Source organism: Schistosoma haematobium, chromosome ZW (assembly GCF_000699445.3).
Source record: "Schistosoma haematobium chromosome ZW, whole genome shotgun sequence".
Classification (NCBI taxonomy): Eukaryota; Metazoa; Platyhelminthes; class Trematoda; order Strigeidida; family Schistosomatidae; genus Schistosoma; species Schistosoma haematobium.
Window position 1 is genome coordinate 35475328 of NC_067195.1, and position 14260 is coordinate 35489587.

The window sequence follows — 14260 nt, forward strand, 5'->3', positions numbered from 1 at the left end:
TGTACAACTAATTGATAGACTTAAACAAACTACACGAGTTCTAAGGATTTTGCCCCATTAACAACATTCCAATGAAAAGATCACTTTCAAAGCATTGATGAACCACTGTCTCTCTACGGAAACATAGAAATAAGATGTCATTTTAAAGCGAAGTTTCATTGTGTCGCAAAATGAAATTAAAAGAACAATTGTTAGATGAACATGAGAATACTAAATTAAAAGGCGGTAGAATGTAAAATATCTGACACCCTATGTGTCGTGATTTTTTGCTTGTTAATCCTTGTCCAAACATAACACCATCGACCAATATGTTAAGAAAGAGACAATGCTATATTCACTGAGCGGTTGGATTGGAAACCATTTTACTGGTTAAAAACTTTGTTGTTTTACGACAACACCGATCCGGTAGTATTTCACTGATTGCGTTCACAACGGGTTAGTCATCTCGAAGTCTTGCTAAAATAAGGAAGTCATTAACAGAGATCATATTCCACAGGTTGAAATCATGAGTCGATTGAAGCTAGACCACCATCGAAAACTGGACAGCCGTTTCGTCCTAGTATGGGACTCCTCAGCAGTGCGCATCCACAATCCCGCACCACGCGAGGCTCGAACCCAGGACCTACTGGCTTTGCGCGCGAGCACTTAACCACTAGACCACTGAGCTGGCATCCAACGGTGTTAATGTCTAACTTCATATTCATAACTATATCGCTTTAACACTGTCTCTTTTCATTTGTTGACAATGAATGAGAGCGAACGGTTCACATCAAAACCAAAATTAAAATCTCAGCGAAAAAATTAAACAACCACTCAGATTCATGCACTCAAGAGATATAAGTATTATTATCAGGCTTTGTTGATCCTATAATTCATAATAGGCTTGGTTTAGTCTGCTTCATAGTTCCCTTTCGATGACCGCTGTTTTAACTGATAGGATGTAATTATATATACTATGTTTACGTTAATAATGTTATTTTCCGTCAACTACCATTAGTTATTCTCGTTTTCCCACTGCTAATGAATCGAGTTGACTTCTCAGTAGTGTCATGGGCTTTTATAATCTTAATTAATCCATTCACCTTTTCAAAATTTATACATGGCTTGTTAGTCATTAGGCGAAACTTTATTGTTGTGACTGAGTTAGTTCCAGAGCTAAATCTTGCCTCAACAGGTTAAAAGATCGTCCCCCTCAAATCACCTGAGTTATCGCAAGCCATACGTATCGTGAATAAAACTCTAAAGGACCATTATTCTTTTTAAGTCCTTTAAATTATACTCTTCAGCTTGCTCAGGGATGGTCATCAGTCAATTTGCGGAATCCGCTCCTGCTCAGACTTTAGTAAACAATTTATTTTGTTCTAATGGTAACAGTTAAGTTAGTGAGCAGATAGACTTGTCAAGGGCTGCAACTAAACGCAACTCAATTTCGTAAATGTGCCCTTCGACTTAGCAACCAATCAGAATGAGGCGGGAATTATTACATCCGCCATCTTTGTAAGCAATAGCGGTCGGCTTTCTTCGTTCTGTGCTTCTTTCAGCTATTTCTTTTGTGAAGCTATGTAATCTAATGTCTCAGTGTGCTAAAATGCCGCAGTCAGTGTAATGTTCTATATGTTGGTGTGAAGTTTATTTCGAATCAGCGATGTTTTCTGGGTTTTTGCTGCTTCTACTCAAGTCAATGTATTTCTTCGGGCAATCCGGCTAGTCTTGTGTTATAAAATGTCGGCCGGCTTTCTTCGTTCTGTGTTTTTTTCCGCTATTTCTTTTGTGTAGCTACAGAATTTGATGTTTCAGTGTGCTAAAATCCAGAAGTTAGTGTAATACTCTGAACGTTGGAGCAAAATTTTTCCTGATTTTGCTTTGTTTTCTGGGTTTTACCTGCTGCTAATGAAGTCACTGTATTTATTCAGCTAAGCTGGCTAGTACTAACATAAGACCTTACGGTTTTAAACGACAATCGGTGATGTTTTACCTTGTTTTCTAGATATCCGAAGCCGAAGTTCGTTTTTATTTAGCTAAAATAATTGTTGCTGCCGCCTGTGACTCTAACTGTTCGCATGTTCGTTCCTAACTGTCCTTTATGATGTTATCGGCAAAACGAAAGGAAACAGTCTGCGTTTTTTCAATTTTCTTCAGTATTATGGAAAACACTATCCCACCAACGAGTCAAACTAATACAGAGTGCCAAGTAGTAGGGTATATCAGTATTGATTTCGAAAGGACCCAGACTTCCGACAACTATAGATGAAGTCACAGATGCTACCAATTTATTGCAGAGGGTTTGTTATGGAAAATATGCCATATAGCAGTAATAGAGGGGTTGTAATCGTTATGCAGTGTGTTAAAGCAAGCTTAACATTGAAAAGCCGGAAATCTGCTACCAGTGTGTAGTGTATGTTTGCTGTTTTGGCCATAAAAGGAAGCCGAAGTGTCATGATCACGGAGTAAAAAGGTGATTAACTGTTACTAAGCTCACTTTTTTATAGATCATATTTCACCACTCGCAAATTTGTGTTTTCTTACGGTATGATGTCAACTGGTACCTAATATGTTCACCCTTACGATGAAAGGTACCTGCAAATTTTCGCCTTCATATTCGAATTATTTTTGGACAACTGTCTTACAGTCTGAGTGCTTCGTACGCCCCGAGAAACTATTTCTACAACATTCGTAGTTCCAGTATAACTTTCTCACGCAGTAAGTTCAAATTAGACACTAGTCTTTCTAAATAATCCTGTTAAGCTGATATCCGTATTCTCTATTTCAGTTAATCGATGAAGACATGTACCACGTGCATCTGCTGTATACTGCCATTTTACTCCAATTCTAACTGTTATATCTTACTTTTGAATAATAAAATTGCTATATGCAGCAAATACAGACTTATTTGTTTTGATGAAGGTAAAGGGGTTCATGGGATTTTCAGCAGGACCGTATTAATATTCTCACTAAAGAGCTAAGCGAGTGCGTAAACCAGTGTAAGGTACCATACGGGGTGCATTTTAGTTACTAGTGTTCCATTAGTGCGGGTAGGGGCATTGCTTGCTTGTCATTTGAATTAGAAGCTATGAGATAAGACGCAGGTACGATTAGGATGTGTAACGCGTGTCCATCCATCAGCTGCCGTGACAACCCATGGTGGTTAGAATGAGTTATGAGAGGACCCGAGTATGTAAGTCTCGCAAGAAAATGACGAAGATATGCACCAAATCACCTTATGAAAAGCGCCTCCAATCACTTAGCCTCTACTCATTAGAGTATAGACGTCTTAGAGGTGACCTAATGGATTACAATAACCTTAACAATTCTGGACATCCCCTAAAACACCTACTTAAGCTTAGTCCCAGAAACCAGCGACACAACATAGCAGAACGGACTGTAGACGCAACTCCTACTCCTTAGGAGTTGTCAAATGCTGGAATCCGCTGCCCGCCGAGCGACTTCCCAGGAGTCCTTTAAGAGGCAAGTGGATCTATTCTTAAGGATAGTATCATACTATGATTTACCAATTTCTCTTTCCTCTTTTATTGTTAACATACCTAGGTTCCTGCCTGGAGGTTTTGGTGATCCTCCGCTACTAGACACGGAAGCCTGTTAAGCGAAAGCTTCTATTCAGTCCACAACCATTTGAACACATGAACTAGGTGCTGATAGGCTCGCTTATCACAAGTTTCTTGCAACGATTAAGTAGATAAAACAAAGTAGCATTAGATTCAAAAATTTATTCAAGAACTTTCATTAAGAATCGAATATCAAACAAAGGTTTAAACGAAGTTCCCGTTTAAAAGTTGTATTGGTAATGTTAAGCTGCAGTTTTTGTTGTTTTTTCCCAAACGAAAGAGTAAAAAAAGTCAAAAAAATACTGGAAGTGGTTGTGAGACTATAATGGACGTCCAGCATCCTTTTTATAATCTGCTGTTCGTTGGGTCTCCCGTAAACAGTTCCATAGGGCCATAGTTCCAAGGGCGAAACAGTTTCTAGGGTCTGTGAAGGCTCACTCCTGTTGCATTCTAAATGAAAAAAATAGTGATGAATTTGGTCAGAAATGTGGAATAGATAAATAACCAAATCACATGTTTTTTAGCAAAGAATTTATGCAGTTGTGATTTACCTTGAGTTCATGAATATTAGATAAGGTCAGCTACTATTACTTGCGCAAAGCATAACATGGGCTTAGTACCGTATTGCAATGCTTTTATTATTTTGCTCCCATTTAAGTATTCCCATGCATCTGAGTCTAGTTTAACAGGAAAACATAGAAGCAGAGTAAGTGTATGATAAACTAAAAGTCCCAGTTGTCAAAAAGATTCTTAACATTTGTCCACAGCCAGCTGCATTTAATTGAGACACAGAACACTCATCTTCTAAGACTGTATACTGCTGTTTTGCGGGCAACTAAAAGCTCAGACACTTAGCTATCTTGCTATCGATGTTATTGCTGGGGAAATTGTTTAATGACAGTGATCATGAAATATGGTCAGTGATAGATGTACAGTTTAGAAATAAACACCAAACATACATATCGCTATCTTATAATGTATGACAGCAACAGCATCAAAGGCACGTTTTTTCCTATTTTTAATCAGACTGATCTGAATCCGTATACACATTGGAAACAGGCAACTCTACTTACTAAACTGATCTGTTTCGTTACAGGCTTCAAGCACTATACTTAAGTATATCATAATTCTTTCAACTAAACTGAATTATACGACAACCAAGAACACTAAACTAAGCAAGTGTCATAGTTATTGTTTCACTTGCAAAGACATGTTCCTCAAAGTAGTTAAATGGACATAATTAAGCCGATAAAACCAAAACACGAAATATAGGCCAGTTGAACTTACCTAAGAAAAAAAAGGATACATATAAACTGCTTTCATACTGAAGACAACAGGCAGTTGTTCATAGAAACACAGTTTACAGTACAACAAACTTTTCTTCAGTAAAATCATGCACTGACAGTCTATCTGGAAACAATCAACTATGTGAAAAAAAATCACTATTACTTGAGATATCATCCCAGCGTGCAATGGACATACAGTGTAACGCAGTCGGACGTGGCGAATAAAAATTAAAAACAGAGCAAAATTAACTACATAATCTAGTTATTTAATTAAAAATACATTATGAAATGACAAAATCTGTGGTTACTTGAACGCACAGATGACCCTGTGCGATACATTAAGTTTACATGGTTGCGTTGCGGATAAGATCACCCCTTGTCAAGATATCGCGATTTGCTCCGACTTGAAATTTCTCGGCCATTTGGTGGCATTCTGATAGTTTCGCAGTAATCAATAGTGCCAATGCAGGCTGTATGTTTTCCCATTTGTCGGCACCAAGTGAACTGGTAAAATTGTTGACTCCAGTTCATTTCCCCAAAGGTCCATATATTTATACGAATGACATATTTCGCTTGAAACTTTGGTTTATTTCACTCAAAATTCTCAACGAACTTTTTTCAAACGATTGAAGTAAGTGGCGAAATTGAAATTCCCCCTTTATGAAGTCTGTCATGCCTTATATTTCCTCCGAGTTTGTCTTTACTTCCTCTTGTTATCAAATGTGACGTCACACTCGTGGTGGCAAGCTGTATCAAGTTCATTTGTTTGCATTATACAGAAGGCCGCTACAAACGTTGGGTTCGTACCAATCTTAGAATATAATTTCCGGCATAATTATTAGAACCTTACTAGCTTATTCCAGTTTGTAAGCATGTGGTGGACCAAACAATATATAAACGCAAAAGTATCAACAAAGTTAATAGCAATCAATAGTAATATTAATATTTACAAGTTAAATGTTACAAATGCAATAACAAATTAGGGACGTTACTTAAATCGGCTAGTCGTTGCGTGTTCTGTTGAGTTTTGGTCTCAAAAATCCACAATTATAAATGCATAATAATTCCACAGAGGTAAATATGACGCCAATAAGTTTCTTTGATGTAGGATATAATGGGAATGACACTGCAGTCTGAAATGAGGATAATATCCAGTTTAGAACGCAATTGACTTGGTAACGAGCGAGAATAGAACAATGGGTATGTGCGTAATAGTGTATTTGTGAACAACCGAAAATGTGTGTCACGCTATGTTAGAATTACAACGGAAAAAGTGTTCAAGGTCGTTGACTAAAACAACACGTACAGTCATTTAATGATAAATGTACATACAGTGAAAAATTGACAAAACAAATAGAAATAACACTGAAAACTATTTACAAAATAAGGTTGTCAGGTCTATCTCCACATAGCTCCCCCCAGAGTGTCCGGAGGTAACACTGGTTACAATAACAATAATAAAAATTTTCATACCAAAGAAAAAATATTTACAATAATAACCAATTAACAATGTGGAGATGCGTATGACATGTACGTTAACAATATACAGTGTGTTATTGCGTGAAAATAGCGGTGATGTGGCATAGCATGACAAACAAAAGTAATGAGAATACCGTCATTTAAAAGCTTGGTTTGCTAACAATGATAATAATGTGCAGACTGTTACTGACCCCCAAAAAAAAATGAACTGCTTATTTTTTTTTGTGTGTGTGTGTACAACAAATGAATAATTAAATAGAGTTTACTCGTTTATTATTGTAACAAATTTTTTTCTATGAAAAAAAAATGTGACAAAACGAATAATTGTGGGAAAAAAAATATGGTTAATTATGTACACTGTAAAAAAAAAGGAAAAAAATCATGGATTTTGTTGGGAAAAATCGGGTGAGTATAATCGTATAGTACATCAGTAATTGTTTATTTAGATTTTTTTTATTCGGCGAAATGTACATAGCGTTTGGGTTTTTTTACGGCTCTGCCTGAGCGCGTTAAACAAGTAGGTTTGATACTCAGTTTTTCTTCCCTGTCTGCTGTAGTGGTGGTTGCTGGACGGTGTTGGTTCAGTGAAATAGTATGTTCTTTGTCAAGTTGTGCTTCGTAGAAAGCAGGCTTTATTCTATCGATAGCGATAGTCTCTTTCTTTCCACACTTGTTGATTATGAAGTGTTTGGTCGTTCTTTTAATTACTTGATATGGTCCTTCATAAGGTTGTTTCAATGGCTTTTTAACAGCATCAACTCGAACAAAGACAAACTTGCATGTTTCTAGATTTCTGTTGAGTTGTATTCGATTGTTATGTTCACGAGGCGGTATGGCTTTGATTCGTTGCATGGTTTGCAGCAGTTGGCTAGCAAAACGACTTGGGTCCGTTAGTGTTAAAGTGTTTGGGTCCACTAGTTGACCTGGTAATGTAAGGGTTGTACCGTAAACTAGCTCAGCGGCTGTACAACCTATATCTTCCTTTATAGTTGAACGGATACCCAGGAGTACAAGTGGTAATGCGTCACTCCATTTTGTCGTATCATCTTGTGCCATCAGCGAGCTTTTCAATTGGCGGTGAAATCTTTCGACCAAGCCGTTAGCTGCTGGGTGGTAGGCTGTTGTTTTGATGTGGTTCACGCCCAGAAGTCTTGTGAATTCCTGAAATAAGATAGACTGAAACTGGGGACCACGGTCGGTAGTGACGATAGAAGGTACTCCGTAATTTGCTATCCAACGGTCAAGGAATACGCCGGCTACTGTTTCTGCAGAAGTATCAGCAATAGGGCATGCTATGGCCCATCTTGTGAACCTGTCCACCGCAGTGAGAATATGAGTGAATGAATTAGATGGTGGCAATCGACCAGCTATGTCTAAGTGGATATGCTGAAAACGTTTTTCCGGCAGGGGATACTTGCCAACTGGGCTGATCGTGTGCTTTTGAATCTTGCTGCGTTGACATTGTAGGCAGCTTCGCGTCCATCGTTTTATATCTGAATTGATTTTTGGCCACACAAAACGCTCAGTAACCAATTTGATTGTGGCTCTGATTCCTGGGTGAGAAAGGTCATGCAGTTGATGAAATACCTGTCGACGACATGCTAGAGGTACAAAAGGGCGATTGTTACCCGTTGAAACATCGCAAATGATAGATGTATTTGAGAAAGGGATGGGTACTGGTTTAAGGTTCAAGTTAGACTTCTCCTGGCAGACCTTCAAATCTGCATCGTCTACTTGTAGTTTTGCGATGGTTTCTAGATCGATGTCTTGTTTACGTAACAGGGTATTTACGTCCTTACGTGACAATGCGTCAGCTACGACGTTGGTGTGTCCTTTGACAAATTGGATATCTGTCGTAAACTGGGAGATGTAATCCAGTTGTCGTGCTTCGCGAGGTGAATGTCGGTCGTACGATGTGTGGAATGAGTAACATAAAGGTTTGTGATCGGTCATGATGGTAAAAGTTCGTCCTTGTAGTAAAAAGTTAAAGTGTTTAACGGCTAAGTAGATAGCAAGTAACTCCCGTCCAAAGGTACTATAGCGTTCCTGGGCTGGTGACAATCTTTTGGAGAAAAACGCTATGGGGGTAGTCATATTGTTTACCTGTTGTTGTAATACTGCCCCGACGGCTTTTTGAGATGCATCGGTACACAGAATTAAGTGGGTTGTGGGGTCAGTATTTAGATATTGTAGCATGGTGGCATTAGCTATCATCGACTTTGCTTTTTCAAACGCTGTTTTGGCATCAAGAGATAGGTTGAATGTTTGATTCTTCTCTCTTCGTACCTTTTTTGTCGGCTTTCAACAGATCGGTTAATGACTGTAATACTTCAGCACAATGTGGTAAGAAACGGCGGTAAAAATTACACATACCGAGGAAGCGTCGTAATGACTTCACCGAGGTTGGTTCGGGATAATTGGTAATAGCTTCAACCTTTTCTGGGAGTGGTTTGATGCCTTGAGAGTCAATGTAATGTCCTAAAAACTCTAAGGCTGGGACTGCGAATATGCATTTCGAAGGATTGATGACGACGCCATGTTTTTTAAAACGATCAAAAAGGGTCTGGACATGTTGGATATGCTCTTCTAAAGATGAGCTTGCAATGAGAACATCGTCGATGTATGCAAACACGAAATCAAGGCCTCTTGTTACGTTATCCATGAAGCGTTGGAATGTCTGCGCAGCGTTTTTTAATCCGAATGGCATCCTTAGAAACTCAAACAAACCAAAAGGTGTTATTATGGCTGTTTTCTCAATGTCTTCCGGTGCCATTGGAATTTGGTGATATGCTCGCACTAGGTCGAGCTTCGAGAAGATGCATTTACCATGTAAATTTAACGCGAAGTCATGTATATGTGGAATGGGATACCTATCCGGGATGGTTTGATTGTTTAATCGTCGATAGTCACCACACGGACGCCAATCTTGGTCCTTCTTTGGTACCATGTGTAACGGCGAGGCCCAGGGGCTGTTGGATGGTCTGATAATACCAAGTTGCACCATATGTTCGAATTCTCTTTTAGCTACTTGCAACTTGCTTGGTGGTAATCTCCTCGCCCTGGCGCTAATAGGTGGTCCAGTGGTAGTGATATGGTGTTGTACCAGCTGTGGGTTACCTTCCTTTTGGTAATCTGATTTCGTAATGCACTGGTATTCTGTTAGAATGTCGTTGAAGTTGTTGTTCACAGGTTTCATTATTCGGACACCATGGATCTCGTTGTCGTTGGAGAGTGTACCACTTACCTGTAAACGTGTGTTTACGTCGATTAATCTCTTGTTGGTCATATCAACTAACAGGTTGTACGCACTAAGAAAATCGGCCCCGAGGATGGGTCGTTTGACTTGAGCAACTATGAATACCCATGTGAATCTTCTACGGAGCCCGAGATCTAATAAAAGAGATTGTTCTCCATAAGTTTTGATAACTGATTCGTTAGCCGCTACCAAGGACAATTTAGTGCTTGTCGTATGTTGTCTGCGTGAGAGATGGAGTGGGATGATGCTGATTTCTGCTCCCGTATCGACTAAAAAGTCTGAGCCAGAAATACGATCCCTGATGTGGAAGAGGCGGCTGACATGTTGGCCAGTAGCAGCTGCCGCTATTACTGTCTGGCCACTTCGTTTCCCTGATGGTCTGGCTTGCTTGCCGTGAAGTTGCACGGTTTTGTGCAACGACGTGCTTTCTCACCATAATTCGAATGATACCAACAAATTCCGGCTGCCCGCTTAGGTGACCTAAGACGATGTCTGGATACTGACCTCCTTCTGGACCTAGATCTGGGGCGTCGAGAATGGATGGTGGAGATAGTCGCCTGCAGTGATGCTAGCTGCCGTGTTAAGTGTGCCATTTGTTGCTGCATGTCAAGAGTAGGGTTCATAGCATCTCTACTAGCGGGTTGTACAGTGTTAATTCCCCGACTATCGGGATATATTTCTATTATCTTATCGGCCATGTCTGCTAAATCATCAAGACTGACAGTGGCTCCTGATACGCTGAGAATTTGTCTGACGCTATAAGGTAACCTTTGTGACCACATCTGCTTAAGTAATGCTTCATCTAACTTGTATGAGCCTGCTAGTTGTCTCATGTGTCTAAGCAACTGTGAAGGTCTTTTGTACCCTAACTCGCATGCGGTGAGTAGTTGCTGTAAGCGTTTTTCATCAGACTGCGAAGTACGGTGGATTACTGCGGCTTTTATTTTGTCATATGGGTCCGCTTCTGGTACGTTATCTATCAGGTCTCCGACTTCTGCTGCCACTTCTATGGGTAATGCTCCAACGATGTATGCATATTTTGTCGCTTGCGAGCGTATACCTCTCGACAAAAATAATGCCTCAACCTGTGCAAACCAGATCCTGGGATTACTAACACCGTACGTTGGTAATCTCAGTTCCGAGATAGCGTTGATTGAGTTTAAAACATTATCCTCTGGTTGTGGAGAGTTTAGAAGGTTGGTCGGTGAACTATCAATATCAATAAGTTTACCCGGAGAGTTCATAATGACAAAAACAAAAATATGGTGTCATGCCGATTAATAATAATAAAAAAATTATGTAGATATATATAGTAAATGTCTATAAAAAAATAATCGAGGCTCACCAAATAATTGTGATGGACCAAACAATATATAAACGCAAAAGTATCAACAAAGTTAATAGCAATCAATAGTAATATTAATATTTACAAGTTAAATGTTACAAATGCAATAACAAATTAGGGACGTTACTTAAATCGGCTAGTCGTTGCGTGTTCTGTTGAGTTTTGGTCTCAAAAATCCACAATTATAAATGCATAATAATCCCACAGAGGTAAATATGACGCCAATAAGTTTCTTTGATGTAGGATATAATGGGAATGACACTGCAGTCTGAAATGAGGATAATATCCAGTTTAGAACGCAATTGACTTGGTAACGAGCGAGAATAGAACAATGGGTATGTGCGTAATAGTGTATTTGTGAACAACCGAAAATGTGTGTCACGCTATGTTAGAATTACAACGGAAAAAGTGTTCAAGGTCGTTGACTAAAACAACACGTACAGTCATTTAATGATAAATGTACATACAGTGAAAAATTGACAAAACAAATAGAAATAACACTGAAAACTATTTACAAAATAAGGTTGTCAGGTCTATCTCCACAAGCATACTTTGATAGCTTAAACAAGATCTGATCAATTGGCAAATTTAAAGTTTTCCATAACCGTATTCATTTGTAAGTGAACTCCGAAATGAATGGCAAACGTCGGGCCTCATATTTCAGGTAGAAGTCACACTTTATGATCGAGCACAAACCTAGCTTCCCACGACCTGATCATTGGAAGAATCGACTATCTTGCCTGCGCATGGAGGGTAAGTGATTATTCAGTGTTCTTTGTCCATGACCTTGACGAGGCTTGACAAACTCCCCATCGCCCAGTTATTTGTTATCCGACGAGTGGACGGTAAGCATGAAGTATCGCTTGGCTGGGGTTCTGTGACACTTCACTGACCATACAATAATGTCTATTGAGATTCAAAACCCGTTTGAGTCGTTACCAAATGTGTCGTTGGTAGTCGCGCAACGGAGGTCATTCAAAGATCCATGAGAATCACCCTGGTGATGGTAGGCCGAAAAATCGAAAGAAAGAGATGAAAACCAATAGGGCAAAAACAAGTACTGATAAATCCAAGAATCTTAGGTTTCTGACATGATTAAGAATGATGTACAGCTTGTAAGGATATAAGATGGTTTGTGGTGATAATAGTAAGGAATGATATAACTTTTAAACAGCTCTTATATGTAGCATTGAAATATATGGCAGTGAAAAGTGATTGATATTTTTTGTACAAATAGCACAAATAACGAATTCATTAGAAACAATGATAGCAGAGCGGTAGCACAATTGGTGTATCACGAGTTAGTTTAATTGATCATACCCCCATTGGCTGGAAGCAGTATGTCTGCCATTGTCATTGATGGTTTTTCTTGTATAAAGGTTTTTAAAAAGTATATCCTTATTTCACAGCACCTCAAAGAGTGCAGAAGTATAGCCGAAGACAAAGATATTTATGATTTCAAGTCCCTAATTTATTGGTCATTCGGTAGTAACGTGTAAAAAACTGGTGATTGTTGCCACAGTCACTAAGAGTCGCACAGAACAAGAATATATGGCACGATGAAGTTGTCTAAACAGGATCGTTAACTGTGAGAGCCGCAGTTTAGTTCTATGAATGAATTGATGAAAGTCGATTACACAATTGACCAAGGAGTGTCACCGTGGAGTCATGTCAGTCATATTGATACAAAACGTTATCACTGAAGAGGTAGATGTGACTATTACATTATCAGTCTTTGGATTTCCTCATTCACGTGAACTGATGAGTTGTGCGTATGGTTGCATTGTAATAAATCTCTATTAGCACGTAAAAGTAGTTTGTTCTAATCTTTGCGTAAATAAATTATTCTAATTTTTTTAATTGTCCTATCACTAATAAATGTGAACTCGTTATTGACGCAAGGGCTTCGTTGGTCACATTTTATAAATGTGTGTCTGCTAGTGCATATGTGTTTGCTTATTTACGTGTATCGCTTTCGTGCTTATAAAGACTGAGCTAATTATTACTGAGAGTTGACTGTGTCTGATACTCCTGATGATGTCACAGGTATTCAGTGTTTGACAACGCTTCTACCAGTGACACCTTCTAATGTATTTCGTTCCCACCCAGAGAAATCAAAAGACAGAGTCGAGGAGATCGGAAGAGTATATTTGGCGATGACCAATATATCGGAATTCTCTGATCTAATCTGGCTAGCGATTGCGGTTGATGTTGAGCACGGCGTTACCACACGTGATCTGGTGCGGATGCCTGACCGAGCGCCTTCAGCTAGATGAGTCCACTAAAACATATGGTCAGCATCCAATGTCGAAAACTTACAGAGCAATTTATTTTATGGATTTATTTACCGCTACAGATCACTCCCCCCCTAGTGGGGCAGTGATGACCCTAAGACGTGACCAGCCAGAAGTTTAAACCCAACGAGTTTGTCGTTGGTAAACACTCTTCTGATAGCTTACTAAATTTAGCAGCGTCTGGTCGTCTTTCCTTACTATATGGGACGGAGGTACAACATAGTAAAAAAAGAAAATGTACAATGAAAATTTCGGCTCCTCATAAACGTCATCGTTCTTTTCCAGCCGTCCTGGAAAAGAAAAAAGAAACTGTAAGTGCATGTCGAAATACACTCGTATGTGCGTAAAAACACAATGTCGGCGGAAAAAAAGGAAAAAAAACTCATGAACACGTAGTAGCGTTAAAAAAAATTGTTTTTTTTGTTTTGTTCTTTTTTAAATAGAAATAAAAATATATAAGCATATTAAAATTGTTTTTTTTTAAAAAAAATAATATAAAATGTCGAGAAGTGCCTTACGTGCAATAGTCGTTTAAATGTTCTGGAAATCTCACCCTTCTTCCAGAACGCGTCGTTTTAAGTTTATTTTCGGATACTGTCGAAGTATCATCGTGTGTGTTGGTTGTCAGATGAGGTATTATAAGTGTCGGAGTCGTGTCGTTCGATTGTATCGAAGGAAAATCCACGTAGATAGGATTTCCTTCTAAATACGCTGCTTTGAAGCGATCGATGCTGATGCTATCGTTGGTTCCGTTCTTATCGACTATATAGTACTTAGATTCACGTTGAAGAACTTTGAAGGGTCCTTCGTATGCTGATTCGAACGGTCGTCGATGCGAGTCTCGACGAACGAAAACGTGTGTACTATGGTCAGCATCCAATGTCGAAAACTTACAGAGCTATTTATTTTGGGGATTTATTTACCGCTACACTCCAGTTCACATGCATTCCTTTTCGTCGTTTATCTTTTGTCTCCATTATTGAATGTCTGAAACATATATTCCTCAAGTACTTTCGTAATCGATTTCTCATATCGAT

At 38.9% G+C, this 14260-nt stretch overlaps 1 protein-coding gene across 1 annotated transcript; it reads right to left on the reverse strand.

The window, feature by feature from the left end:
- Window positions 1–3480: 3480 nt before the first annotated feature.
- On the reverse strand, window positions 3481–11471 carry MS3_00001140 (uncharacterized protein). The gene is made up of 3 exons (XM_051208642.1): window positions 5013–11471; window positions 4851–4973; window positions 3481–4240 (listed from the first exon to the last, which is right to left on the reverse strand). Exon 1 carries the CDS (start codon window positions 8540–8542, stop codon window positions 6782–6784), a length of 1761 nt encoding a protein of 586 aa, XP_051071234.1. The 5' UTR covers window positions 8543–11471; the 3' UTR covers window positions 3481–4240; window positions 4851–4973; window positions 5013–6781.
- Between the last annotated feature and the right edge of the window lie 2789 nt (window positions 11472–14260).

What these genes read in the sequence shown, in the direction of transcription:
- MS3_00001140 (XM_051208642.1), bottom strand. Translation starts at nt 8,542, where the DNA reads ATGATAGCTAATGCCACCATGCTACAATATCTAAATACTGACCCCACA.